This window comes from Brachyistius frenatus, unplaced genomic scaffold (assembly GCF_029030835.1).
Source record: "Brachyistius frenatus isolate BFR_SWC_R1_liver_20210118 unplaced genomic scaffold, ASM2903083v1 Contig_37, whole genome shotgun sequence".
In the NCBI taxonomy this organism is placed as follows: Eukaryota; Metazoa; Chordata; class Actinopteri; family Embiotocidae; genus Brachyistius; species Brachyistius frenatus.
In genome coordinates this window covers 1,189,432-1,216,476 of record NW_027210636.1, presented here as the reverse complement: position 1 = coordinate 1,216,476, position 27,045 = coordinate 1,189,432, and the positions used below count along the sequence as shown (strand labels likewise).

The 27,045-nt window shown below is 45.4% G+C and overlaps 1 protein-coding gene across 3 annotated transcripts in view; it reads right to left on the bottom strand.

Annotated features, from left to right (window-relative positions):
- The window catches only part of unc5db (unc-5 netrin receptor Db), a 298,267-nt gene that overhangs the window by 29,953 nt on the left and 241,269 nt on the right, over positions 1-27,045 (bottom strand). The window contains exons 6-11 of one of the 3 annotated variants that reach the window (XM_069701513.1): positions 21,293-21,473; positions 20,162-20,329; positions 8,179-8,343; positions 6,933-6,965; positions 4,844-5,029; positions 778-1,140 (exon numbers count right to left, since the gene is read on the bottom strand). In XM_069701513.1, coding sequence (XP_069557614.1) covers positions 778-1,140; positions 4,844-5,029; positions 6,933-6,965; positions 8,179-8,343; positions 20,162-20,329; positions 21,293-21,473 — 1,096 coding nt within the window. The remainder of the gene's footprint in view (positions 1-777; positions 1,141-4,843; positions 5,030-6,932; positions 6,966-8,178; positions 8,344-20,161; positions 20,330-21,292; positions 21,474-27,045) is intronic. The other 2 variants (XM_069701514.1, XM_069701515.1) reach the window with 2 other exon arrangements.

Genomic DNA, 27,045 nt, shown 5'->3' with positions numbered 1-27,045 from the left:
TTTTTTTTTTACGACAGATCTTTTGATGAGTTACAAGGCTTTCTGGGAAAATGCGGCATTGGGAAATTTTACTACCTTCAATTTGAAGCTCATATCTTGGTCATTGTTGCGGCTAACCATTCATGCTATATCTTGTTTTTTTCAGGACAGTCTGGGCTATTCAGATCTGTCATAATTTAATTTGATAATACTTACAGATGTTATATATTAGCCTTTATATCTAGGAAATAAAATTCGGTCCCATGAAATTGTTATATTTTTAGCTGTATCCCTACACAACATATTGCCAGTAGAGATATCATTTTATAGTTGAGTAGACGGGATTGTCTAGAATCTGTCAATATCCGAGCCATGTTTGTAGGACACTGTATGACTCAGCAATTTGAAAAAATATGTGCTTAGTGCCTGATGGAGAATAAACGTCACGAATGACTCCGGGTGGCCTGGGTGGCACTTCGGGAATTATTTAATGAAGAGTAACGGGTGTGGTAGATGGACACGGCGCTTTATGCAGCATGTGTAACAACGAATAAAAAAAACTAATAACGATTAAAAATGTTACCCAACTTCAACGTAGCCGATCCCGGCAACGCTTCGTCACGCAGACGAGGCGCTGACATTTTCTGAAAGCTGCAGCGCAGTTTCATAGGATATCTCACGCATCTCCCTGTGATAAATACCGGCTGCACAATTCAACCGAGACAAAGGAGTGTTTTTTTTTTCTTCCGGCTAACAAACCGAAGTCTGTTACTTTTATCCGCTTCCTGTTCAGCTCACCTGTGTTGGGCACCACCAGCCGCCCTCCCGGGTGGCCGAACACGCCGGTGGTCCTCAGCTGCTCCTGCCGGGCGCTGAAGGGCCCGTTGAGCGTGAGCAGGCCCTTCTTGCGTCTGTCCACGGTGCTGCAGTAGTCGCGGCTCAGGTCCCGCGGGAAGGTCTCGGCGACGGTTTTGGCGCGGAACTCCGCCCGCTCGGCCACGCCCAGCGAAACCATGAAGGAGCTCTGAACTTTGACCTTGATGTCCGGCAGCGGGTCGAAGAGCTCTTTGTCGGCGCCGTCCTGGAAGCAGAGCGGAGTGCTGTACGTCCGTCCCACCGTCAGGTCGGGCTGCATGGAGGAGTTGAGGAGCAGCGGGTTGCCTACGGAGACGAGAGAGACGGCACGGTCGTCTTAAAGCAACGCGCTCGCGTGGGACTCCTATTATACAGAGACCTTGTTTAATTAATGAATCAAAGCCCAACCTCTGTGTTTCCTGAACAGCACTCACATGGGATAATTAAATTCACTGGCGTCCCAGATTCAGCTAAAACAAGGTCAAGATTGTGTTATTTATTTTCATAGAAGTCGAAATTTAAAATGTTTAAAAGCTGAAAAAAAAGTGACGAAAAATTCTTTCATTTTTCATGGCAGGAAGGAGGTGAGAAAAAGCAGAAGGAGAATGTGCCACTCCGTCGGCACGGATTAAATATTATCAGAGGCTTTCTGTCTACAGTAGATTAAGCTCGACAGAGTTGTCATTCTACGAAACGCCGACGTAGCGGATTTGAGATTAAAATCAGATCTAATCTGCAGAGTTCATACGAAAATCCCTGGCTGTCCCCAGGTGACACAAACCCAGGGTCCAATCGTTTGTAGTTTTTGAAGGAGGGGTGAGGAGGGGGGGGGGGGGACGACGACACATCTCTCTCGCCATCTTTCTCCTGAAATTTTTCTCCAGCTGACCAGCGCCAAATTAAAACAACTTGTTTTGTCGCGTCGGAGGTAAAGGGGAGCGCAACCTGGCCAGAAGGTCCGGGGCCGAGAGCCACGGTCGGACCGTTAAGATTTAATTACTGAGCGCACACACGCAGCTTGATCTCCATAATCCATCTGCTGGAGTCAGCTCCTCTGGACGCCCGGTCGCCCTCCTGAAGGACGGGGTGGGGGTGGGGGGGGGGGTTGGTGCCAGGAAGGGGGTCTAAGGTAGGTGACTGCTGCTCTGTAAATGAGAGGAGTCCTTTTAGCGCCCAGCAGTGGACCCCCAGCAGCCTGCAGAGGGGTTGGGAGGGGGACGGGGGGGGGCTTCATCTGTGGGCTGTTAGATGCGACGACGCTGCCAAACGGAGCGGGGATGCGCAAATCGATCTGGCAGACGCCCCCTCTCCCCCCCACACTTCCCCTCTCCGCCCCCGCCCTCCCCACCTCTGACGAGCCGTGCCAAGATGCAGGCGAAGTCACTGAGTCCTTGCTGCCCAGCTGTTGCCTGGCGTGGGGTGCGGAGCGGGAGGCTAATGTTGTTTTATTTTTAGAGGAAATCATTAATAACCAGGGGTGTGATTGGTGATGAGCGGGTTTTTTTTTTCTTCTTTCGAGCGTCTCGGTTTTTGACTCGATCTTTGAAAAAAATTTTGACTTCTTCGTCTCGGCCTTCACATCAAAATGTGGAATTTAAACAACGATTTATTCAGCTGGTTTTGTCGCTGTGCCGCCGCTCATATGCAGCGAACCACGCTGAGTGGCGCTTCATCGTCATCACGGATTAACCTGTTGAATTTCTTTGGATAATCAAACCGATAATCAAGTTAAATAATGCTGTGTTGTGCTCCAAGTGGCGCACTTGTACCGAGATAACCGCCTCTCCATGTTGTCGTGACGCATGTACATTTTCACAGCAATAATTCAATCAGAAGAGCGGAAGAACATACGAAATGAAAAACGTTTGTCCTTCCCTTTAATAATTATGCTTTTATTGTGAAAAATATATTATCGTGTCAGTACACGATAATAGTAGTTGTCTTTACAAGGCGAGAGAGGTTCCGATTTGACAGGCGTTTTCAAGAAAATTGAAGATATCACATCTTCAATTTAAAAAAAAAAATTGTTTTTTTTGGACGATGTATTGGAAGAGGAATTTTAGTGTCGCTACAGTTTTGCAGATTGAAACTCTTATTCTTTTTGTGATTGTAAAAAAATCTCAATCACAGGCTCCCAGGTTTCATCTTCAAATGTCTTGCTTTGTCTGGAAAAAAACCCAAAAAAAACAAAATATAGTCCATTAACGGTGATATGAAGCGGTGAGCGCGCTCGGTTTACTGCATCGATACGTTCCCGGGCATTCGACCCGTAACAGATGTACTCTATCCCGCCGTGGCCACCGCGCCCCGATGATTGCACCTGCATTATAAATGATACAAAGTGCCAGCATCTATGAGCAGGAGGAACACTTCCTGGTTAATCGCCACTAAAAATGATGTTCCATAAAAAATGGATGGAAAGATGAATTTTTTATTTCCTCCGACAAGGACGACGGCAAAAAAAAAAAAAAAAAAAAAACCCTGCGGATGCACTCCGGCTCTGCAGCCCGGCGGACATCGCGCCCACCTTTCCCCCCCCCCCACCCCCCACCTCCATCCCATCCCCACTACTCCCGCAGCTGACATTCGATCACTGCTAAAAAAAAAAAAATCTCTCACCCCCTCCGGTCGAGTGGAGAATGATCTGATTATCGCCTGAGTGTGCATCTTTAAGAACGGCGCGGCCCGAAAATGGAATCGGCGGCGGCGAGATGAGAGAAGTTAATGAAATGTACCTCAGGTTGAATACCTTGAGGGATCGGTCTGGAATTGGGCCTCTGATTAAAAATCACTCAGAAGGAGAAGTAATGCGCGGAGACAGGGGTCAGGTCCAGAGACTCGCTCTGCAGAGAGACACCGTCCGCAAAGAACTTCTTTAGAGTATTTAAATTGTTCCGGTTTTTTTCTTCTTCTTCTTCTTCTTCTCTCCTCTCCCTGATCGCGATTATCGGCGCGATGTTCCACGATAAGGATTTGATTGAGTCGCGCCCGCGGCGACGTTAAAGCACGATTATCGCAATCTCCGTTTCCACGGCAACGCGTCGGGGGTTTCGACTCGGAACGGGGAAACGATCAGTCGCGTCAGTGGACTCTTTTATGTAATAATGTGCCAATGTGTGCCACGCCAGGACGTAGGCCGGCCCTTAGCGACGACCCTAGCAACGGAGAGGATTTCCAGTCCGTTTTTGTTGCTTCCGAGGGATTGGTTTCTCAAACTGAAGAAATACAGAACGTAGAAACACTGAACTGCTCAGCTAGCTGAGTCTCGTTGTGTGTTACGCAGCGAAGTGGGTCCAATTGAACCGACCTATAACAAGTACAAGCAACATCACATTACATATTATGTGTGAAATTCAATTTCAATTATGTATTTGCCATCGAGAAGGCGGAGTGATATTTACCAGCGGGTCGGAGCTACTCGCATTAAAAAAACAACAACAACAACAAAAAAACACGTACTGACGTTCAATTAAACACACGCTGGGAGAGTCGCTGTTTTTTTTGTTTTTTTTCCCGCCGAGAGGAGGTCGTTTAACTTCCTGTTGTGTTTATGAAAAGGACGGTAAAAACGTTAACAATTATACACGTAAAACGCCTCGACGACTTCCTCATTAAACAAACTAGGGGGAAAAACAAAACAAATGGAAGAAGGAGTGATGGTGGCCGGCGGAGGGCACAGCAGGAAGGGCTGCGAGGAGCGCTGGCCTATTTAAATAAGGATTGATGATCTGCTGAATGTACACTCCCCCCTCCACCCCCCCCCTATTTCTCCTCTCCCCCCCCCCCTCCCTCCTCCTCATCCGTTTGTACAGTTTTTCCTCACATCTATCAGAGGTTGATTCTCTCAAGCTTCACAATAAAAGGTCTGTCAACGTAGAAGGACAGGTTCCTTTCACGGATGCCGGGAGGTGTAGGACGGAGGAAGCGGGTCGTGAGGCGTTCCAACTCCACGCCAAACAAACGCTGTCAATCACGGGCGGCGGCGTCTCTCTCTCTCTCTCGGTCTCACCTTGTCTGGTGGTCTTGAAGTTGAAGGACTGGAAACCCCCCGTGAGGGCCGAGGAGTCGATGACGTCCACCCCGTACTCGCTGTGGTTCTTCCTGTACAGCATGACGGCCACCACCAGGATCGCCACGGCGATGACGCCGGCCCCGAGGCCCGAGTACAGCGCCACGTCGTTGGAGCTGTCCATGCCTGAAACGAGAGACGCAAAAAAAGAAATAATATTGTTTGTATAAAGTCCAATATCCCGCGGCACGAATTTGATTTCGTTCGTAGTGTGATTATCACTGAATTCTGAAAATGAACGTAACTCCTGGTGAATATCGGAAGACAACGTCAGCGAATTTTACCCAACAAAATGTGTTTACGGGTGTCGGAGAGCACTACTGAATATTTCAAAACAACGCGTATAATCTTGTCGCGGCTCCGGAGGAAGCTGCGATGCCGTAAAACGACTAAGTTTAAGCTGGCGCCGTAGCCACATCAGCTGCCAGCAGAACACACCTGAATCTCCAGCTGAATTGTGGGTAACGTAGTCGCTGGAATTCGAGCGAGACAAGAAAAGTTGTGGATCCGCCGCCTTTTAAATTTTGAAAACCCGTCCGACGCCAAGCGCTGTTTGGAGTAATCGAAACTCTACGCTTCCTGATGTCCTTTCACAATAAAAGCATCGTTGTTTTTTTGTTTTTTTTTAAAGGAAGGATGAAAGTATTAAAAGCTTAAAAACCATTGGTTGCTCTGCAGAAATGTACATCAACGTACATTTATCATGAAGACAACACGGAGAGGCATTATCTCGAAATAAAGCCCCGCCTCGCAGCCACTGTTTGAGAATTCAGAGCAAAATAAATGTATTCTTCTGATATCCCTCCAGTACCACGGATCGAGGACTTTTTAAGTTCATATTTCTGTGATGAAGGCAGCTTTTTGCCCAAAACAGCGGAATAAGCTTCTTTTTTTTTTTTTTAAGTGTTGCACATAAAAGAGCATTGTCTTTGTTGTATTAATAAAGACCCACAGACAGCAGCGAGGGAGGAGGAGATGAAGAAAGAAAAGCGAGCGGAGACGTTATTATGTCGACATTCAAGGGCAAAAAAAAAAAAACACAAAAAAAACACAGGCAAGAGATTTCACGAGGTGTTACACCGGGCTTCCAGCGATGGAAAATGAAAAACAAGAAGGATGGGGATGGAGCATCGCCCCGCCCCCCCAACCCCCCCCCCCCCCCGTCCATCTTTTACCCTCTTGCCAAATGAACGCATCCGGGCCGTTACTGTAAAACGGTTATCGGGGGGGCGATTAGCCTAAACCGCCTTCGGACCCACCGGACTACATCCAATAAGCGATGATAGATATGTCGCCGGCGAAGGCCATCAGAGGTGCGTAGCCGCGCTGCCACCAAAAAGATCGCCCGCCACGCGGCGCTCTACCCCCCCCCCCCCCTCCCCGCCACGCTCAATCAGTCGGGGCGGCTTTTGCTTTCCAGACAAGCAGCAGGGACGACTAATGAAAGCACTAAAGCTTATACAGTGGCACCTGACAATCACTTAGCCCCCTCGACGACTCCGGCGAGTGATTGAAAGGCGTCCCGCGGGAGCCCGGCGAGGACGGACGGACGCTTATAAATAAATTGGGTCCGAAATTTAGCTCGTTTGCAACGATTACGAACCACATTAATCCTCCGCCGACGTAGCACATGTTCGCTTGTCACAACCGATATATCACCGGGCTCCGAGGAGCAGCTGTGATGTCATATTAAAAAAAGAAAGACAAAAAACAAAAAATGATAATGACATGAACGTGTAATGAGCTTCTGCTGTGTTAAAAACAGGATGTTGCGCAAGATCAAAGGTGAATTTAAATGGCGGGAATTTCATGACGTTTCTATTCCTGGAGTGTTTTTTGTTGTTGTTGTTGTTGCATCTCTATTGTGCCCCCCCCCCCCCCAACCAAAAGAATTCAGGGCACATTAGTGGCAGGTGTGCATGCGGTGGTGGTGGCGGTGGAGGTGGTGGCGGAGGTGGAGGTGGGGGAGGGGCGAGGAGGGTGGGGGGCGGGGGGGGCGATGAAAAGAAATCCGCAGAGGAAGACTCACTTTGAGGTTTAACGTCATGTAGCAGCTTTCGATCTGCAAAGACAGAAAGATAGAAGGAGACAAAGAGGAGAGAAAGTGGTGATTAAAGTCCGAGCGGAGGCCTCTTGTGAAGCTGGCTAACAAAGTGCTGAGTCTCGGATCCGAGCAACCCTGAGAAGAAAGGTGGTGGCGGCGGCGGTGGTGGTGGTGGTGGTGGTGGGGAGGTGGGGGGGGGGGGGGGCTCTTATCGCTCACAAGACGATACGTCTGATAAATAGCCATCGTCACCGTCCCTTTCTACCGACCACAGTTTAAAGGCGACGAGGCGCTGAAAGGCGTCTTTGATCGAGCTAATGATCTCCAAGCTCTCGTCGACAATAGAAAGTTGGATGTATTTCAGGAGGGACGGAGTAACGTACTTAGTTTTACTTTAACGAACTATCTCCTAATGTTTAATATAAAAAAAAAAAAAAAAAAAAAACAAGAGGACCTTTATAATCAAAAGGTTGAACCGTTTTTAACTGTGACTCTGAGTTACACCAGTCTACTGGTGCTACTTTAAAAAAAAAAAAATAAAAATCGTATAAAATCGAAGGCTTTTGTGAAGAGCTTATTTCAAGTTTGCTTGAAAGCTCATTCGGAGATTTTTGCCGATAAGTGCGTGAACCCACAAATGATACATTTCGCTTAAAAGAAATGAATTTGTTTTATTAAAAAAGGTCTTCCCTCTTTTTCCACGATGCGTTCTGTGGCTGAGAATGAATGGAACGGACACAAATACAAAATAAAAAGCGTGCAGGGAGCAGATGGCGGCCGAGACTTTTCCGTTTGTAGTTTGCGTGACGCCCGGTTATCATTAACTGTGTTACACTCGCCCGGATCGTGGCTGTTTGCCGTCGAACCCTCGCGGCTCATTTTCGGTTTCGAGGTCAACGGCGGCTGCCGCCGTGCCGCTTTGTGGAATTCGATAAATCCTCACTCCGTCGTACCTGCGCTGCCGCCGGGCGAGTGAGACGTCGGACGTCTTTGCGTGTGCGTGACCCCCGAAACAGTGCAATGACGTTTCGTTCTGAGGAAACATCAAGCGTCACTCGAGAGTGCTGCCACGTTACAGCGAGCGTGTATATGTGGTGATGGTGGTGACGGAGGGAGGCGGGTGAGAGGGGGGAGGGGGGGCGATGAGAGCGATGATAGGCGATAACCCCCGGTGGTGAGAAAACAACAAAACTAAAAAAAAGAAAAGAAAAAAGGAAGCCCTCCTACTCACTCTGGGTGCACAGTCCATCTGTGCAGTTCTCGGTGGCCTCGCCGTTCCCTTCGCACGTCTTTCCTCGGTGGCGCGGCGCCGGCGAGTTGCATTCGCGGCTCCGCTGCTTGTCGCACTGGCTGCCGCACACCGTCCACTCGCTCCACTCGTCCCAGCCGCCGTCGACTGTCAACGGGAGAGGACGGAGAGCGAGGTGAACGTTTACGAGGCCGGTTTATTCGCAGAGCGCGTTTCAACAACGAGGCAATTCAAAGTGCTTCGCGTACATTTTTTTTTTTTTTTTTAAATAAAAAAAAACAAAAAAAAACATTAAAAGCGTCAAAACTTGAGGCAAAAGCAAAAGGACATTTAAAAAAAAAGAATTAAGAACGAGTGATTAAAACATTGGAAACGGTCATTAAAACATTAAGCAAGCTAAAAAAAAAAAAAAGTCGATAAATGTTAAAGCGCAGTTTAACACGTCCTCAAATCAAACCAAAGACATGAAAATTAGATTGCAGCTCGATTAAGATTCAGATTACAGTGATTAAAAGAAATAGTTCACATTTGTTACATTCTTTTTTTTAAATGACAACTATTTTCAAAAGCTAGTTGTAGCTACTTTTAGGTTGCGATGCTGACACTCATTTATTTGGTATATTTTGTTTATTCGTCGTGATTAGACTTCGACGCTGCATTATTTATGTGCTATAAAACTCCATTATGAGTACGAACCATTGTTTTTGTTTTTATTTTTTTGCTAATAAAGGTAAATGCGCCACATCGGAACGGTTTGGAGCAGGAAGTGACCATATTTGGGTGAGCGGTGGATCTCACTCGATCTGATTGGAAACCAGGCGATACTACGTCCCGCCCACCGTCAGCTGTAACCTGCCTGCACAGGCCTGTCAATCAAACAGACACGCCCCCCCCCCAAAAAACAGGTCTTTTTGATGCTTATTTTCTAAATAATGACGGGATTATTTTCAGACTATGAAGGCTTTACCGAGCCGACCTCTAGTGGCGCCCGGTGGTATCGCAGCTTAAAGCGCTTCCGCATCGTCCTCGTTTTTCAAAGCTACGTCCACTTTTACATACAGTCGTATGTTTCAGACACAACTTGACTTCCATAAAGTTAGTCTCTCTTCTCTGGAAAGAAAACAAATAAGTCCAATTCCCCAAAAATGTCAAACTGCCTCTTAAACATAAACTTTTTTATTTTATTTTTTTTTTTTTTACATCTGTGCAATATTTACCCAACATTTTTTTTTTTAACTGATTCTGTGGAGGGCACGCTCACATATTTAGTATGACACACGATACGCCGGGCGGTGTGTCGGTACAGCTTGAGAGACATTTTCTCCCCATTAACCCTCGGGCCTGTTTATATAATGGGATTTGATGCGAGGCTATGAAAACCAAGACAGCCTGGTGCATGCTAATAGTCGGGATTCTTCCGCCGTGTGCTGTCATCTGATCAAGGAAGAGCTCATCATGCTTAGCTTAACAAATATTGGGAGACCATATGGCGCCGGAAGATTTTCTGGCAGCAGTCGCCCATGATGCAGCGCAGTGGGTGGCGGAGAAGGTAATTTTTCCTTTGTGATGTTCCACGGTCCCTACCTACACTCCGCATTTGTTTTGCGGTTTCTTCTCACCTACTTGAAATGCAAATGAGGTGTGTGTGTGTGTGTGTGTGTGTGTGTGTGTGTGTGTGTGTGTGTGTGTGTGTGTGTGTGTGTGTGTGTGTGTTGCGTAGACAACGCCGAGTGTTTCTAACTTTGACCGCAGCCTGAGTGTTTGCATATTGGTTTTCCTGACTGTTCCCCTCTGACTTGTTGCTCTGATTCTGTTGAATAAGCTCATCTGTCTGCCGGTAAACAATAAATACATCGTGACAAACTGGAACGGCTGCAAAACTCTGCATCGCTTTGGCTTTTTAATCTCAAACTTTTATTTCGTTTCCTTTTTTTTTTTGTTCTGCCGCCGCAGCACTCGGCCGTGTCTCATTTCTTAAATTGGCTGCTTACCAGATTCTCATTAAATTGTTTTGGTGACATTTCTGAAGCCAAGCAGACTTCCACTTCATGATTTTGTGCCCTTTTCTTTTCTCGGCTCGGCCAATTTTTTTTTTCCGGTTGAACACAAAACACAACAGAGATTTCCTTTTCTCTCTAAAAAAAACAACAACAACAACCTTGTGTGTGTGTGTGTGTGTGTGTGTGTGTGTGTGTGTGTGTGTGTGTGGTGGGGGGGGGATTAAAGCATCCTCCGGGCTCAGTCTGCTTGACCTCACTCTCATCCTGGTGCACCGGATTGAACGTATGATGACCAGTCGATGAGTCAGTTGTTTCTGTATGGCATAGCTCCAAATTAAAAAAATAAAGCAGAAAAATGATTTCTTTTTTAAATCTTGTAATTGGTCCCTTTAATATGTTCTCTTCCCTCTTACAACCCACAGCAGAGATAAATTAATATTAGCCAACACAACGCCCCCAGTCAAAATTCTCCCTCTGCCTTTTCCATGGCCCGTCTAATGGGAAGGTTTTATTGGACGTTTAAAAGAAAAAAAAAGAAAAATACTGATTTAAGGTGAAGACCTTAATATTAAACTCACTTTATGTGCTCAAAGGAAGAAAACCCCATTTGTACTGTAATTGCCTCTGTTGCTAATAGAAACACTGAAAATATTGTTCTTGTAATAATAATAATTTATGAAACGACAGCACATTTTTTTTTGTAATGTCGAAATAATTGAAACAAACTGCTAAGCTGCAGAATCCAAACGTAGAAGCTGAGAAATGAAGAAAAACGCGATGAAACAATGTTGGAAATGGCTCAAGAAATGCTGAACAGTTTAAAAAAAAAAAAAAAAGTCTGTCACGTGAACACGACTTTGTGTCCGTGTCGGTTAAACGTGTTCAGAAGAAAAATTGTCAGATCAAAGCGGTTCTAATCAGTAAACCGCTTCCAGCTGTTTGAAGAGACACACGGGCGGTCACCGTGGAAACGACTCCCCGCCTCGGAAAAATGATCGCGTTTTAAGAATCCGCTAAAAGGAGATCAAAACGGCGGATGTGTGTGTGTGTGTGTGTGTTTTATTTTTTAATTTTATTTTTTATTATTAAAGTCTAAGAGATAGGGACAGGAGAGGACGTTTAGAAACGAGGAGGCGTCTGCTTCACTGCTCACATTTTTTAAGATTTGCAGTTAATTGGGAGTTGGGCAGAGTTTCTACCACAATGGTTCAAAGACCCGTTACCTAGCAACAGCGCATCTGGTTTCTCACATCCCGAACAAGTCCTCACTACGCCAAAAAAAACAAAACAAAAAAAAACCTCCGGTCTTCGGGAGCAGCGGACGTCTCCGTCCCAAGTTAGAGACGCCAAACTTTTCAGATGTCGTACGGTTGAAGAAGAACAAAGTACGCTACGTGCTGCATCAACAGATGTGGAGGCGGGAGATTTTGGAGCAGCGCTAATGGTCTTGAGGTCAGTTTACTGTTATGCTTTTTAAGTTTGTTCCTCAAACAGCAATAAACTGTAATACTAAAGAGTATATTGTACTGTATATGCTCTTTTGTTCGTAAGCTACAGTACATACAATATATTGTACCTGTGTATAGTAATGCCAAACATTGTATTTGTATGTGTAGTAATATATACTGTATAGTTACTGTGACCCCAAATATAAAAGCTCTTCTATGATGGAGCAAATGTTTGGTGATAAAGGAAAATAAATATCCTAATAGCATTAATTCTTATTTTTCTTTACAGTCAATCATCTTCAGCTTCCTTTTTAAATCATTTCTGTGAAGATGAACATTTCTTGACTGAAGGTCAATGAGACTGTCAACAGTGAGGAATATGTCCTCGAGGTTTGAGTGCGGTTTATGAATGCCGCCGTGACCCCGGTTTAAAGGACGGCATCGGCTGTATCGCTGGATTCAACCAGGTAGTCAAAAGGTAATTCTCTTCCATTCTGCTCATGAAGATCTTTTTTTTCCTCGTCTGAATTGGGAGGGAGGATCCACATTACTTTTTCTTCTTCTTCTTCTTCTTCCTCTTCGTGCTTGCGTTCTTTTTCTTGCCGAGCCCGAGCTGCGTGTAGGTTTGTTACTGCGGGGAAACATTTGACCTGCATGCAGCTGTGAGGACGAAGGTATCCACGCAATGCAGTTAATGAGGCTTCTTTCAGAAAAGCTTCAGCTGAACTTTGAGAATGCGCGGCGGCCTTTGACCCCCCGGATCTCTAACGGGGATTTCGCTCTGGAAAGATACGGCTTGACTGCCAGGAATTGTCGCAGCGATCAATAATGTGACTGCCGGATGTTACTGAAGTCTTCCTGCAGTATTACCACATTCACAGCCTGAGAAATTAAGAGTGGTATAATTTGTTGACGTAAGGCCGCTTTGTTCTATGAGTAAGTTTGCATCTTATTTATTTTGGTCCACCCCCCACCTCACCCCCCTAATTTCTTCCGTATAAACAAATTATGATGTGTTTTATTAATCTGCTGACTGAACATTTGAATTTATAGGCATGTTTCGGAAATAGACTGCGGTACGGGACATCTGGTCGGGAATGTTTACTGACATTTAAGATCCAGGAAGTTCCGGCTGGGACTTTATTTATGCCTCGTCAGGTATTAATTTGAGCCTCCGGGATTGTTTCTGAAGCCATTGCGTTGCCTCATATACGTGCTTTGTTAGAAGTTTGAAGATTCGAATTGAAATGTTAATACAGAAAGTTATCCAAATAAGAAATTAATAAGAAATTAGGGGAAAAGATACCAAAAAAAAAAAAAAAAAAATCGTCACAATGAGCCATTTTAAATGGCCCGAGTGAGTTGACGAGTCTCGCCGTCGTCCGATGGATCCCTGAAGTCATTAAGACTCCAAAAGGCCCACATGTGTCCGCGAGTCAGAAAAACACAATCTGCTCGCCGACTGATTCTGCAGGAAATACTATTTTTTTTATTACTCTGAAACACAACTGTCGAGTCGTTAAAAGCAAGCGAGCGCTTCCATCTGCTCTCCCAAAACCGCCCGGAGAACCACCGCTACCTCGAAGTACGAACCGTCTCACAACACAACCTCGGCCGCAAAAAAAAAAAAACCACGCAACGGACCGCTGGGAAGCAGAAAACCCGGAGCTGCGTCCGTGAGTGGGAAGCCACTTTTTGTGACGCTGCAAGTAATGCATATCTCCGCAAGTAATACAAAAGCCAAGTGAAACCCCTCCAAAAGTTGGCGAGCAATATTTTGCTGATATCACAAAAGTCCCTCATTACATCCGTGTGCATTTGATCTCCTTTAAAATTTCAAATCGCAAAGTCTGAAACGTCCTTTTACAGGCTTAAATCAGCTGAAGCGTCGTGTCGTGCGGAGCGAGGAAGCGAGTGTCAGCTGTGAAATTGTAGCTTGTAAAGAGGTCATGAAAACGCTAACTGTGAAGCTCCTGAGTGCAACAGGACTTTGCCATTTGGGTGTTCTTGACGTTTTTTTTTTTTTTAAATATCACTGGTGTTTTAGCTGCGGTGTGCAGAGTAACAGTAAAACAGTGGAGTGATTAGGCTGCCGACCTCTGGTGGCACTCGGTGGTATCGCAGCTTAAGACACTTCCGCGTCGGGCCTCATTTTTTTTTTTTTTTCAGAGCCAGAAGCTACGTTGAGTTTTACAAACAGTCTATGTTTTGTTCAAGTTCAAGTGTCATTTCTGAGCATCAAAATTCACCCGCACACATTTGACCTTTGACCTCCCTCACATTTCCTGAGTGGCTATTGTTGTCAGAAGGTCATTTTGATTCAGGTTGTTGTTTATTCGTCTGTAATTTTTTTATGCCTCTGCTTTTGTGACATTATAAAAAAAAAAAATTCAAAAGAAGCCGTGAACGAGATACAGATATTACGAATAACCAATTACCGAACTACTCGCTGCAGTTCCTGTCTCTCAGGGTTGTGCGTGCCGCATCACGAAATGTCAGGACTTTCTACTAATTACCAACCGGAGCAGGAGGACAAAACAGCAGCTCGGTCCGGACGCCGGGTCAGAGCACAATTCATTCTCAAAAAAGGTGTACACTGAATATTTTACTGAGGGTCAGCTCAGATCAAAGATTCACGTTGAGATGATTTGAAAAGTGCAACTACCAGCAGTTCTCCAGTTGGTAACATCCTGAAACCCGCCAGACGGTGTAACATCTCCACGGCAACGACTGTCTGTATTTTCGGTTTGAACGGGTTTATTTGGGTTGTTTTTTTCATGTAGCGTATTAAAACATGAATGAGGATTGTAATAGTGAGTTATTTGCAACGGTTGCATTTTTAATGCCCGACGAAACAGCGAAACTTAAGAGTGTCGAGAATTCGTAGTCGCCCGCGGGCGCTTCAGCAGAATACCCAGGAGGCTTGCAAATTTATCCCGTGAAACTCGAGACGAGAGATTTCCTTTTTCACCTTTTTTTTCTTCCATTTTTTTAACATCTTTTTCCAGAGTTGTTCCATCATTTAGAGGAGCTGGTGTCTCCTCTAACAATCGAGAAAACAAACATGAACTATTGTTCCTGACAGTCTAAAACTGTCCGGTTTGAGTCCAGATGTGATAGATTAGGTCACACAGCTGCAACTTTTCACTGCAACGCTCTAAAACACTGTCGCAATAAATAAATCATGATATAAAATATATGACATATAAATCATTTTAGCCGTTAATCTGTCTGCTTTATTTATTTATTTTTTAATTTTTTTATCTCTATCGTCTTGGACGCATCGGTCTCAAACTGTTTTTTAAAATGTTCTTAATCGTGTTTTTAATCTGTTCTCAAATTACATTTTTTTCCGGTATACAACTGTCTGTCTTGTTATTGGCCTGTCAATCATCCTGTAAAGCACTTTGAACTGCGCTACAATGTACGAAAAGTGCTGTATAAATAAAGTTTGATTTATTGATTGAGTAATTACGTGGTCTGAACTGGGGGTTTTAGAAAATCCAAGTTGAAAGAGGAAGCAAATCTGTCTGCAGCGGAAGAGCGATCGAAGCTGCACGGAAAAACATCAGCTGTGACGTTTTTAAGCCCGGACCGACTCCGTCTCGCCGCTCCAGTTAAATACACAACGGCGAAGAGGCAGTCGGCACCGAAACACCGTCCAGGACGTGGAAATCACACAGACGCCCAAGAACCTGTGATAGGTTTGGTGTCGTTTTATTTACATTTCATTGGATTTGAATCGTTAAATGCACTTAGTTTTGCATCGTTAAATGCACTTAGTTTTGCTGTCATTTAATTTGCAAAAAAAAAAAAAAATGTGGCACAAACCTGAAATCAAGGATCAACTGATTACATTTTTTTTTTTGGTGCCGAAAGGTCAAAGGTCATTGCGAATTCACAAGACACTTTCCTGGCCAAAACTCAAGACCTCATCGGCTAACTGGGACAAAATTTGACACAAATGTCCGACAGGATAAAATGTGGAAGCGGTGCGATTTTATATCCAAAAGGTTAAAGGTCAACTTCGCAGCGACATAATGAAAAACACGTTTTATTTTCTGTGCTGTTGAAAGACAACAACAAAGAACAAGAATAATAAAGCCAAACAAAGTCAAGTCCACTTTCATTAATATATTACTAAAATACAAGTTTTTTTGATTCCTTCACTACTATTAAAGTCTTGACTACATATATTTTGAGCGTGAACAGATATGGATGGAAGCTGCAGCTTGACTGGTTGGTGGAGGGATACAACCACGGGGCGGTAATTCTAGTTAATCCTACTTTACTAAAGGAAGTTCAGGATTTCAGAGTTCAAAGCTAAACAAAGAAATCTAAAATGAAATTGATGACTGTTATTAAGTCTTTTCTTTACGGAGTTAAATATCGTTAAACATTGAGAAAACTAGAACCCGGTATGACTTATGGATGATATATAGGTTTATCTCTTTACATTTTTGTTTAAAAGTACAAAAAAAAAATGTTTTTGTCAAAATGTTGCTTTATCACTTCATTAAGCGCTTCATCACAGGATCAAACGTTTATTTAAGTGTTTATATTTTTAAGATTGAAATTCAAAAAGGGCATAATCATGTTCGTACAAGGTGATACGTTACCTGACTTTGTGTCTGACAGTAGAAATAAAAAAATGTAGATTTCTCGAGGACTCCAAATTGGAGTTCATTATTTCCTTTCATTATTTCCTTCCTTTTCCTAAGCCGTAATAAACTGCTCTTTTTTTTCTCTCTCGTTCTTTAATTTCATTCTCTGCTGTCTTTCCTGGAAACCAGATTAAAAAGGAAACAAAAGAAAGTGCGACGGTTGGATATTTGGATGGAGAACAGAAGACTCTCGAGTCCTTTGGATGGGAACTTCTTCTCCTCGTGACAACTTACTACGACACTTTTATTATTATTTACAGTATGAATCGTAAACTGTAAGTAAAAGTGGACGTAGCTTCCGGGTCTAAAAAATGAGTACTACGTGAAAGTGCCTTAAGTTGCGATACCACCAAGTGCCACTAGATTGAAGGTCAATGATTTTTTTTTTTCACTAGTTTTTTTGGTACTGTGAGCTAAAGTCGCTCCTACTTATTAGTGTTCTAATAATATCCCGTCATCAATTAGAAAATAAGCTTCAAAAAGCCGAGTGCCGCGGAAGGCTAACTGGCCTATCTTAGCAGCGTAGCAGTGAGTAGCTGCAGCTTCGACGGTGCAATCAACGGTTGTTGTTGTTTTTTTATTCAGCAAAGTTTAAATCTTATTTTTACATCTATTTCAGTGAAGGTTTAATTAAAGTTGCTCAGAAGTTCCAATGAAATGAATTGAAAAGCTGTTTAGGTATTCTAAACTTCATTCGTCTATTTGAAATTTAGATTTATGTAAAGTCAACATCAGTGATTTATACACAGCCTTAAAGAGCATAAAGTTTCTTTAAACAAATATGTATAACTCAGTTTGGCTCAGAGCTTTAAACTTCAAATAATTTTCTTTTGTAAACTTCGCTGCATCTTTATTTGCTGCTCTCTCGCTTTGTGCACATTGCGGATCACAACATATATTGACTCGGTTTTAATCGCTTCTCTCGGCGGCGGCAGCTTCGTTTCTGCTCCTCTCGCTTCTCCATCCTCTTGTTAAGCGTCTCGGCCGCAGCTGCAGCCTCTGACCTCCTCCGTCCTCCGTGCTCCGCCCGGCGTTTCGCACCATCATTAAGGCGACGCTCTGGGCTGCCTCGTCAAAAAAACTGAGCCGACCTGTCAGTCAAGACGCTCAGACAGGTTTTCGTCGCGGCCTACGCTTCCTTGTCTGCATCTCCTTCCTCCCACGGAGACGCGGATCACCCCTGATAACGGGGCAACAGCCGCCGTCTCTCCCCCTCCCGCACACGGCTTCAGTCGAGCCCCACGCGAGGCCTTCGGGGCGGCGGCGGCGGCGGCACAGGTCTGCTTATCTCTGCCTGAGTGGGAGATTCTTATTCCACTTAATTATTTCTTCAACCGAAAACATTGCCGGAAAAAAAAAACCAACCCGCCCTCCTCCCCGAGCTCTTGAGGGGCCGCATTTAAGGCTCACAGCTTTAATTGGCAGCGAGAGGCAGGTGGTGGGAAAACTTCGATACGCACACACACATCAGTCAGTGTCTAGAAATCCCAATTTTTGTTTGGCACCGTAACTCAGAAAGTGACTTCTGAAAGCAAGAACTTAAAAAGCAAAACAACAACAAAAAAAAGCTGAGTCACTGCTCTTGATCATCTACTTCATCAGTGAAGTTTTTTTTGTTTCTGCTCTAAAATCCAGGGTGTCATTTTATGTGCCACCATAGTCAGAAAAAAATTAATTAAAAAGCATGTCAATTTGAACTGGATACTGTATGTACATAAATATAGAGCAAGAGCTAGATATGCAGAGGAGAATATCAATTAATGGAATGAAAGAACCAGATTTCAACATAATGCTTATTAAAAACGGAATTATTTACGTGATGTTATGGAGCGTAGTTTGTAGACTTCAGTTTTGATGGAAAGATCGGAGCATTTTTCTTTAAATATGTGAGAAACGCAGCTGTGTTTGTGAAACAGAAAATATGCCAGACTACATTAGCTTCACAGTATTTCGATAAATCCTCAACAATTTAACAGGTTTTCATTGTGATTTAGCACTTTGCTACATTTTCCCTTCAATGACTGTTCAATATTTGTATTTAACAGTTCATTTAAATTAAATGGTACTTTATATATAATGTAGGTCAGATTTCTAACCACAAATTGGGGCCAAAATGTTCCGACGCGATCTTGTCGGTAGTCGAAGGTACTTCGGACAGTTTTCTTATAAATAATTCATGTTCATGTTTCTCTTCACGCCTGAAGGACATGCAAAAAAACTTATTTTGCATTGTTTCCGTCCATGTTTGCTACCCTGGCGATTTTCTTCTCTGCTGTTTGTTGGCACGTTGCTACTTTTTGTTTTTACTGTTTCTGACTATTGGTCAGTGGAATAATGTGAATCTGGCTGCAGGAAAGTGTATCGCGTGAACGTCCTGGAAGACGATATCAACACCAGCATCTCAAAAACACTTCAGTTCTCCTGGTGAAGTCTTCAACGGGTTACCTTTAAGTTCCTGAGTCTACCCGATGCTTAAGTAGTAAAGTCGGGGTAGCTGTTTATTAGTTCTTGTCGTACTAATTCTTAGCGGTGGATAGTGGAAAATGTATTAAAGAAGCAGTGTGTGGGATTTAGTGGCATCTGTTGGTGAGGTTGCAGATTGCAAGTATTTGGTTTGTCACTTCTGGGCTCCAGCAGAAAAATGGCGGCCTCATTCCAAAGTAACTAAAACACAATGAGTCTTATTCTCAGGTGATTATATGCTAATAAAAGCATAATTATAAATATTACATTTTATTTCTGGAAATGGATCCCACTACATCCATGTTTATGGGGGAAATAGGCCAAAAAAAATTCACCCCATTTCTATGAAAGAATTTTAAGTTGCAAGATGTCGAAGTCTTTTTCCAGTTGTTTTTTTTGGATGTATTTCAAGTTCCCTCGCTGGCGCCCAATGTGGAAACCATGTTTCTAATTGTATGGATTTGAAGGTGCGGTTAATCCATTTGTCTGATCTGTTTATGCTGCGTCATTAGTTTGAGAAGATCACCTTTACCAATAAGCACCGTTTCGAAGAGGACCAAATGTTTGTTTGTTCAAATATGTTGCAAAAGTCAACAATTTCCATGACATGTACTTATTATTTATTTTCTTTGATTCACATATGTGTTGATAAAAAAAAAAAAAAACCTCCATTTCCGGCGCTGTGCTGTCTGCATTGTCAATTTCTAAGTCTCCTTTTGGATTCTTCTTCTTCCGTGTTTCTGCTTCTACCTTTTCCTGGTTAACTCCAGCGATCCGACCGGTTTTGACAGTGCGGCCGCCGTTGATGCGCGACTCACCCTTTCGCCTCGGCGAGAACGAACATCAGCCTTCCCGTCGGAAAACAACAAAGTCCCTTCCTGTTTGCCTCTCCCCCCCGCCCCCCGCCCCGAATCACACAGTACACAAGAGTCACATCCTGCCGCCTCCTCCAGTCACTCTGTTTTTGCATCATGAATCCTTTCTTCTTTCTTTTTAGTCTCTTGCAATCTGCATTATTTGCTGTCTGTAATGAGGCAGAAATTTAAGGTCATTCATTCGAGATATCAAGACGGATAAATGTCGAACTGTTCGGTGACGCGCTGTGATTGTGCGAAAGAAGGCCCGCCGATAAATATGTTGACTAAAAAACAAAAGTCAGAGAAAAATGCTGCCAGAAGTGTAAATAATTGATAGCTTGTCATCCGCTCATAGCATTAGAATCGAGACGATTGTTGTTTTTTTTTCCCGTCCGCCTGTCAAGATCAAGCGCCCTCCGCCACGTCCTAATAACTTTTGAAACCTCGAGAAAAGCAACTTTTGAGCGTACAGCGCCGTGAAAAGTTGCGCGTGAACTCTTGTGCGAGAAAAGAACTCAAGAAGTGGAACTGACTTGGGCAGAGCGCGTTGCAGGTGATCTTCTGGACGGACATGCCCTCGCAGAACGCCCCGCCGTTCAGGGGCGCCGGGTTCGTGCAGGTTCTGGACCGCTTCTGGACGCCCCGCCCACACGGCACGTTGCAGGGAGACCACTCGGTCCACAGGGACCAGCCGCCGTTCACTGGAGAGACGTTAGAGGAGAAGAAGAGGAGGCAGAGTGAGTGCACAAACATGTTTTTTTTTTGGTGATTTTTGTTGTTGTTGCTGTTGTTGCGAGAAGCCTGGCATAGTTAAATACTCTAACAAGAACCGGGGTTATTAATGATTATTCAGACTCTGAGGCGCCGCAAGGCAACAATGCAGAACGGCAAGCAGCAGATTGAGCACGGGCGCGTTCATTGTGGCGGATGCGCGGCTCCCTCTTTTCTAATTGCCAGTTCAATGTTCCTCTTCGCTCCTGGATTAAGATAAAGCCGTGCAACTGGGGCGAAAGCAAAGAAAACAGCCATTAAATGGAAATGCCGTTTCCTAAAAAAAAAAAAAAAAAAAAAAAAAAAAAAAGGCGCCGCGGACTCGTACCGGTCGACAGGTTTCAGATTCAACCACTTAGCGCAGTGACTGAAGCACTTTACTCGATGATGTCTCTCTCTTTCGTCCGACATGCGTGTTCGTGTGGAAGCCGAATGTTCGGCGGCGGCGGCGGCTCTTCCACGTTTTCTGGACGGCCTCCGGCGAATAAATACTTAATAAGCAACACTCCTTTTCAATGAGATTAAGACGCAGTGGCTTATTTTCCTTTCATAAAGTACACATTGATTTTAAATGAGAGGCAGTAAATTGAGTCTTTGAATAATACATTCATCGGGAATCAAAAAAATGGGAAAAAAAAAAAAGAGGAAACATCGCTCTTCAGTTGGAAACACCGAGATGGGTCTCTTAATCACTGGTGTCGAGCGGGGAGGGGGAGGGAGGGAGGGGGGGGGTGGGAAGCCAAACAAATCGATCTGAAGCGGCACGCAAACATCGTGTCAGAGCTCTGTAACGTGTCGTCAAAGGCAAATGAGAGAGCAGCTGCTGGGCGGGGGAGGCGGGGGAGGTGTGTGTGGGGTGGGGAGGCGGGTGGGTGTGGGGAGGTGTGGGGTACCGAAGACGATGACGGTGGCTGTGGCGCTGCGGCGCTTCGCCACGATGTTGCTGGCCAGGCAGGTGTAGTTCCCCGAGTCGGACAGCCGCGCCTCGTTGATGATGAGGTTGTGGTCGGCTCGGGTGTCGATGTTGTCGTCGGTCAGCGAGCTCACCAGCTCCTCGTTTTTCAGCCACTCCACCTGCGCGAGGGAGGAAAAGCAAGGTGAATGCAACGGGACGTACCATCCACGGTTAGGACTTCAGACTTCTACTTTTTATGATCAGATACCTGGAAGGAGTCGCAACTTCGGTCTGTTGGAACAAACACCAGCAGCTTCACTTTTACATCTTGATTGTTTGGGCAGACAAATAAAGATATCAAGGCCCAGTAGGAGGGAGGAGGGCGGAGGTGGAGGTGGAGGGGGGTAGCCTGGTGTTTACCAGACCCAATTTCACTGTGTGAATATTTGGGTGCGGACCACAGATTGTTGGCTAAAGTCACTCCTTCTTATTAGTTTTCTGGCGGCCCGTCAGAAAATAATCGCGTCATTATTTAGAAAACGAGCTTTAAAAAGTTGTGTTTTCGGGGGCGTGTCTGTTTGATTGACAGGCCCTGCGGTGCAGTCAGGTTACGGCCAGCGGTGGGCGGGACGTAGCGCCGCCGGGTTTCCAATCAGATGGAGTCAGATCCACGTGGGGTAAATATAAGGTGCAGAAGTCATGAGACGTAAGAGCAGAAGAGTTGGTTCCCAACACACCGAACCCTTCGGCAATCTCAAGACGCAGATCTCTCATGTGGAATCACTGCCTTTCACAACGGTCCAGCAACACTTAGAACCGGTCCTCATCTGCACCTTACGAGTCCCTCCCTGCTGATTAGCCGAGACCGGGAGGCGCCGCCGCCGCCGAAGCATTTTGATAGTCCAAAGAAGCACCACAACCAATTACCAACAACAGGGAGGAAAACTAATTATGAATTACAAACTTAGTGACGCTTTACTGCTTCTACCCTGGTAAGAGAGCTGCATCGCTGCGCTTTGCAAATTACATTCACGGCGTAGCAGAGTGGGCTGATGGATTTATAGGAAGCGTGCGAGGCGCGATTTATAATAAACAACAACTTTGCCTGGATGCAAATAGGAAGCGCCTGCGGGCGTGAAAACCGCTGGGTAAATAGAAATGACACGCCGACCAGAGGAACGATGGATGGCAGGTGTATATTGACACAAAATAAAAACGATAACGAAGCATCATTGCGCAGTAATCGTTTCTCACGTTGGATTATTGTTTTTCCACACCTATTTGAGCCGATTGTACCGCTGCCAGCGGGGAGTCGGGGGACTCCTGGTTTTTTTTTTTGTTCGTGCGGTGCGGGCGAGCGGAGCCTCTACTCCCCCTCCCTCCCCTCCGCCTCCCCTTCACCCCCATCGGGGGGGGAGGGAATCTAATTTCTCACGATTGAAGTCGTCCGTCACTGAATGGGCGACGAGCACCGCGGCGTCTGCCTCACCGCCCCGGGCGACTTCTTACGTATTTATTTTACATTTTTATCCTGGGAAATGTGAGACTTGAAAGAGGCAATTAACGGGCGGCACGAGCCCGGACCCCCATCGCAGTGTTGTGCTGGGGGAGAGGTGGGCGGGTGAGGGAGGGGGACGGGGGAGGGTGCACGCCACACATTAGCTTGTGTCTGTCTGTCGCTAACAGCCCCTGGGTAATGATGAAAAGATTCACCAGGCAGAAGAGAAGGCAGAGCTACATAAAGGGAGGCTGAGAGAGAGAGAGAGAGAGAGAGAGAGAGAGAGGGGTGTTGGTGTGTGTGTGGGGGGAGGGAGGGGGAGGAGATGAAGGGACAAATACAAATTAGCCTGGCAAGTGTGTGGCAGCGGATGTGAGAAATGAATTGCCTAATTGGCACATTTGTTTCAATTAGGACGCGGTCATCAGTGTCAAGCCTTTGACGGAGGGGTTTCCAGGCGTGAGGCAGGAGGGGGCGGCGGTGGGTGGGGGGTGGAGGGAGGTGTGGGGCGCCTGCATCGGGGGGGGGAGGAAAGGGGGGTTTCCTCCCTGTGATTTCATTACCCGGACCCCCCCCCCCCCCCCCCCACCCCGAAGGTCACCCTCCTCCTCCTCCAGCTTCCTGCATGGAGGCCAGGTCATCTCATCTCCATAAATACACACACACGCACACGCACACACACACACACACACACACACACACACACACACACACACACACACACACACACACACACACACACACACACACAGCTCATCCGGATGACATTTGCTGATGATTAGATGCTGAGAAATGTGGCGGTTGAGGGGGCAATTAGAGGACAGAGGAGCTGTGTAAACGGTGACACCGGAGCCATCATGGAGACTTATGAGGGAGCGCTGATCAAGACCTTCGCTGGCTGATGCCTTTTCTATTTCTCCCCCCCCCCCCCCCCCCACACACACACACACACCCAAGCTCCCGGTGGTCTAATGGTCATTCGATGTCAAGGTGACACGGGAATAAAAAAATGAAAAAAAAACACGAGGAAAAAAAAAGAAGAAGCTCCGTCTGCTGAGTCGTTGCTTCGGTATCAACATTTATGCACCATCTCTTTTTTTTTTTTTTTTTTTGGAGCAACTCTCGGCTTCCGGCGTCTTCGCCGAGTATCTCATTGACGCAATTACGCGGATTAAGCGTCTCCGTCAGGCGTCGCCCTCCGGGGAGCGAGGGTAGACGCCGGTGGCGGAGGGGGAGGTGGGGGAGGGGGTGGGGGGGGGTGCATATCAGAAGCGGCCGCCGGTGGACGACGGAGTTAAATCCACTCGACGGACGACTTCCCCACAACCAATCAGCGAGCGGGTGGGGTGGGGGAGGCGGGAGGAAGTTAAATGCTAACTTTTAAAAACAATTTTTTTTTTTTTTTTTTTTTTCCGAGTAGCATCGCGTTGTCTTTGTGCAGCTCAACAGAGAACAGCTTGTATCACAGCGCGGAAGCATTTAGCTGATTCCCCCTTTGTGCCGTAGCACCGGCCCGTCTACCTGAGCTACCGGAGATCAAGGGGATTCATCTCGGATTAAAGGCTTTCATTCGGGGGAACTCGAAATTGGCTTCCAGTTTGGCTGTTCATTTCACACTTTCTCTTGGAGTAACCTCTCAAAAGGAAACTCATTATGCAGAGTTCTCATGGGCTCCTTTCTCCTCACAGTTAAAAAAGATCTGCTCTGCATTCACACCCGCTGATATCTGTGAACTAAAAGTAGGGGATTGTTTTTGGGGGGGGGGGGGGTTTGGAGGGGAGAAGGGGGGGGGGCACTGAAACGAAATTACAAATAAGCCGCTTTGACGTTCTAGTGTATTTTTTTTTTCTTTCGGCAAAACACTCGGGAACCTGCACGTTGCGACTTCCTCTCACACGGCGCCGTACCGAACTTTGAATTCGGCACTTCGCTGTTGAATAACCGCCGAGTGGATGTCTGAAGACGTCTGAAGACGTCTGAAGATGTCTGAGCCTGACAAAGAAAATATTTTTGCACAGATTGGGAGACAATAAGACGATTGATTTAACGGCGTTTCAACTTCGGCCCGGACAGTTTGTACAATTGTGACGTAGATGTTACACTTTTCAACTACGTTCAGTAAAGCTTCGTGGCGTTTTTTGGATGGAAATGTTCGACCCTGCGGCGTCGAGGATTTTACATTCTGTCTTCTCGCGAAAGTTGTAGAACTAAAACGGAAACAAAGGTTTTGGGGTTCGTTTTGTTTTTCTGGTGCATGCTGGGACTTCGGGTTTTTACACTGAAAGGATCTCGTGGGTCGAGTAAACATTACGGTTTTGGTCACATGTTACGTTGTTCTACAAAGAGGCTCGACTTCAACGGAAAGGTTCTAGTATTACATATTTTAAATGAACCACTTGGGATAGTTTCATCTGGCATTTTAACGTACTTAAAAAGCTGCGCCGGAAGAAGTTGCGATACGAAAACAAAATGAAATAACTAACATAAAGCTGTCGTGGCTAAAATATTAGCGAACAATTTCCTTTTTACGCAGACGAGCAGCAGCATTAGCGTTTATGTGGAGTCATGTTTCTGGACATCTGAGCTACAGAGCTCGTACCGTATCGGAGTTCAAGTGGTTCAGACGTTAAAGACGCCGTTACTAGGCAACGCCAACGCGGACAGCGTCTAGAACCCACGGAGGCTAACACTTTAGCGAGCTAACAGGCAGGTTAACATAATGCAGGAAATGCAAAGACACGGAGGGAAAAGACGGGAAGCTCCCGTTTCAGGTGAATTTAGCGTCGAGAGGAGCCGGTTTGTAAAACCGGAAAAAACAAAAAAACAACATGCCCAAAGAGGCTAAAAAAAACGCTCCACAAAGCTGAAGAGTTGAGGTGATAATTCTCGGTTTTGTGATCACTTTCACTTCACATGAATCATTCGATCTTGCTGCTATAAGAAATATCGATTATGATATTTTAGGTGACGTATTAATACGAAATGCTTCATTTCTTTAACGTCGGGTCCAGTCAGACATCAGCACCGGTGCTTGATAGTTATTTTCCCGTCGGTATTGGGTTTCCCGCAACCGACCTTTTTATATTCTGCCTTTTTATGTCCTTCAGTGTGATTTTGGAGGCTGTCACTTCGAGACTGTGGAAATGCCACCGTGCGCTTCACAAATGTCACTTCTACAGCAGACGCGCTCTCACTTCCGCTTCACCCGTCGTGGCACGTTGGTGCAGAAGGGATTTGGGAGAGCTCGCGACATCGTTGATACTGCAGACGGACCTCAGAAACACTTCATTCTCACAGTACCAACCTGTCAGTCAGCACCGAGACATCTTGTTATATTTGTTATCACGCCGGCTGCAGGATTTCCCACGGTGACCTCCGCCATCACGTCAAAAGGTCTTGTGTACCTTTTTTTTTTTTTTTTTTCCTCAAAGACACCGGGATGTGTTTCATGATTAATTACTGTGATACACTGTACACTGCAAACTAATTTACTAAAGGCCTGCAGTGTTGACATTAAAGGTTGAAAAATCATTAAAGTGGAAAAAAAAAAAGGAAACTATAATGTTAATGACTTCCATTTCTGCTCTGCTCAGGGAATATTTTTAATTGCGCAAATATGAAGCACTATTATCCGTGACATAACACTGCGTGAAAAGGTCTGGTTATCATTTATCTCTGGTTCTTTAACTCTAGAGGCTCAAAGGTAAATTACTTTGCAATTGCTGATGTTGCACTTAAAGAGCGAGAGGTTAAAATGTCAAATTCGACAGCAAGGCTTTAGTCCGTGTGTTTCGTTTCAGAAGGGTTTTTCAATCCAGAAAAAAAAAAAAAAAAGTATAATTGGTCTTCATGCCTTCTAGAGGTAATGGTCCTAATTGACCTTGACTTTTAAAAAATACAATAAGGCATTCACAGACTTTAAGAATTGCATTTTGGACAGAAAATGACAGTTTCCACCACCGGGGGTGGGGGGGGGGAGCTAGCGGTGGATCCGACTCAATCTGATCGGAAACTCGACGATGCTACGTCCCGTCCACCGATAGCCGTAGCCTGACCGCACCGCAGGCCTGTCAATCAAACAGACACGCCCCCAAACACACTGCTTTTTGAAGCTCATTTTCGAATTACTAGCGGGATTATGACGGGACACATCTCCACCAGTCGGAAGTATCAGCAGGCATCGTGCAGCCCGACAGTCAAAAACTCAGGCCCAGAAAAGCCCCGAAAGCTCCCCGCTGCTACTCACAAATCTC